The 2,338-nt window shown below is 61.2% G+C and overlaps 1 protein-coding gene across 1 annotated transcript in view; it reads right to left on the bottom strand.

Moving 5' to 3' along the window:
• The window catches only part of ANP32A (acidic nuclear phosphoprotein 32 family member A), a 37,264-nt gene extending 34,950 nt beyond the window's left edge, over positions 1–2,314 (bottom strand). Inside the window, exon 1 of the mRNA XM_077746520.1 lies at positions 2,103–2,314. Coding sequence (XP_077602646.1) covers positions 2,103–2,156 — 54 coding nt within the window. The 5' untranslated portion in view covers positions 2,157–2,314. The remainder of the gene's footprint in view (positions 1–2,102) is intronic.
• Positions 2,315–2,338: the final 24 nt, after the last annotated feature.

The raw sequence follows: 2,338 nt of genomic DNA, 5'->3' as shown, positions 1-2,338 counted from the left end.
TCTTAAGAACGTTTACAAAAAAATAGTTCCTCCTCCCCCACCCCTTTTGTCCCTCATTAGCTAGCTTTCTCGCTCCCCCTCCTCCCCAAATGTGCAGAAAGTGCCCCCTCCATCCCCACCCGCGCCCCACCCCGCCTCGAGGCAGGGGGCAGGCGAGTGGGCAGGGAGACTCGGAGGCGAGGGGGCGAAGCGTGAGAAATCGCTCCCAGTTCGGCGCGGCNCGGGAAGACCGCGGCTCCGGCCCCCTCCCCCATCACCACACCCAGCCCCCAAATCCTCCGGCTCGGGGTCTAAGCCGGGATGAAACCGGCCAGAGAAAGGCAAACCGCCGGCAAATTGTTCGCGGAAACTCCAGCCTTCTCTCCGGGCACCCCCTCCCCTCCCTCCGCCACCCCCTCCCCGCCCTGCGCGCCATAAGGCACTGCACGTCTACAGTCCACAGCAGCCTTATGGGGGGGGGGGGCACAAAAAGGATCTTGTTTTCAAAAGTCTCACTCAGGTTTGGGGGAGGAACTAGAGAAAAGAGGAAGCAAGGCCTGCCTTCGCCAGGGATCCGGGTTTTAACGGGCTGAAGGGGCGACAGGTCAGCGCACAGTGCTACCCAAACTTCCAACTCTGTGGCACCCTGGCCCCCGAGGCTGGAGGAGGGGTCCTCCGGCCCGCGCTGCCCGGGTCTCGGAAGGGGCCGCGAGAGGAGCCGGCCAGGGTCTCCGCCCCGGCGCCGGGGTCTCCTCCGCGGAGCCGCCAACTCACATAAAACACTGTTTGAAAGCGAGAGGGAGACAGAAACACAAACGAGCGTTCGAGTAACCCACCCTCACCTTCCCCCTCCCTGGGGGTGGGCTTTCGCCCGAGCCTCCGGGTTCCCATCCGTGTAAGTTTCCTCCGGCCGTGCTCCCGCCGCTGCCCAATCAATAACGGCGACCAGAAGGCAAACTCCCATCCCGGAGCTGCGTGTTTCCTATGCCCGCATAAATCTGGACCCGGCCAATACCCACCACGGGCACCAGGTCTGGGCGGCTCGCGTCCTGACAAAGTTTCCCGTGCCCATTTATTAGCCAGGCGCCGAATGGCTGCCGGGGAGCCCACCCTGGAGAAAGCCTGGCCGGGGGGCGCCAGGGCTCAAAGGCTGGCATCTCAGCGAGGCCGGAAGGAGCAGGGGCGAGGGGGGACCGGGACGTAGCCTTTGGGTAACTTGCAATAGCGATCGCTCGAGGTGGGGAGGCGCGGGGATTATCTGTGCCTTAGCACGTTCGAAAATCCCTCCCCCCTTCCAATTTATCCTCCCTTCGGAAGGAAAGGAAGAAACATCAGCATCTGGCCCGAAGGTGGGGTGGAAAGAGTGAGGGAGAAAGAGGAGGAGAGGAAGGGAGGCAGAGAAAGGGAGGGAGGGAGAGAAAGGGCGCGTTCACGAACACTACAAAGTTACAAATATGGCTCCCCCGTCTCTCGCCTCATCACTGCAAAGAAATGAAGACGCACTTTAAACTCGAGCCATTCCCAACTCCACTGCAGCCCCCTCCCCACGCGCTCTCCCCGGGGGCCTCGGCCCACATTTATCAGAAACTAAACCGGACTCGCGAAGCCCAAAACTTATTGTGTGTGTGCGAGCGAGAGAGAGAGAGAGAGGAGAGAGANGGGGCCAGGAGGGGGGATTCATTTATAAAATATAAAACCCCCTCTTTTTTGTTGTTAAATCCAGGAGGCAGCCCCCCTCCTCCTCTCCCTCGTTAATCTTTCCCCCAGACGGAGTCAAGGGAGCAGCGAGCTCAGAGGGTGATTTTGCCTCATTCTCTCCGACCCAAACGCGTGCGCCCGCTGGCCCCCGGTGGGTGCACACTCGCACGCACACTCTCGCACCCACACTCGCACACGCGGTAGCACACGCACAGGTAGTCACACACCAAGGGCAGCGGCGGCGGCAGCCGGAACATGCTCGGATGGCATTGCAACCCCCCAACCTTGCAATTCATTTGCAGTCCGACCCCGAAACCCACACCTCCCGGGCGCCCCCCCCTCAAAAAAAAGTGCCTCCCCCCGACGCACACACACACACAAAGTAGGAGAATGGACCGACAGAGATATTTTTGGCAAATGCTCACATCAGAGGGCGTCCTGTTCCGCAGCTCTAAATGAATCCGTTTGTCCATTTCCATCTCTCGCGCTCTCTCTCTGCAGAGGCTCCCGCGCCGGCGGAATTCAATCAATAAACCCCGAACCCACGGCCGCGCGTTTTAGGACTTTGAAGGCTCAACCAGCTCCGCTCGGTTCTCGAGCCCCCAGCACCCGCGGCGCACACTAACCTGATCACGGTGGAGGCGGGACCTGCGGGCCGGCG

The sequence above is a fragment of the Crocuta crocuta genome, unplaced genomic scaffold, assembly GCF_008692635.1.
Source record: "Crocuta crocuta isolate KB4526 unplaced genomic scaffold, BGI_CrCroc_1.0 scaffold130, whole genome shotgun sequence".
Classification (NCBI taxonomy): Eukaryota; Metazoa; Chordata; class Mammalia; order Carnivora; family Hyaenidae; genus Crocuta; species Crocuta crocuta.
Note: the sequence above shows the minus strand (reverse complement) of the source record. Positions and strands in the feature narration are given on the sequence as shown.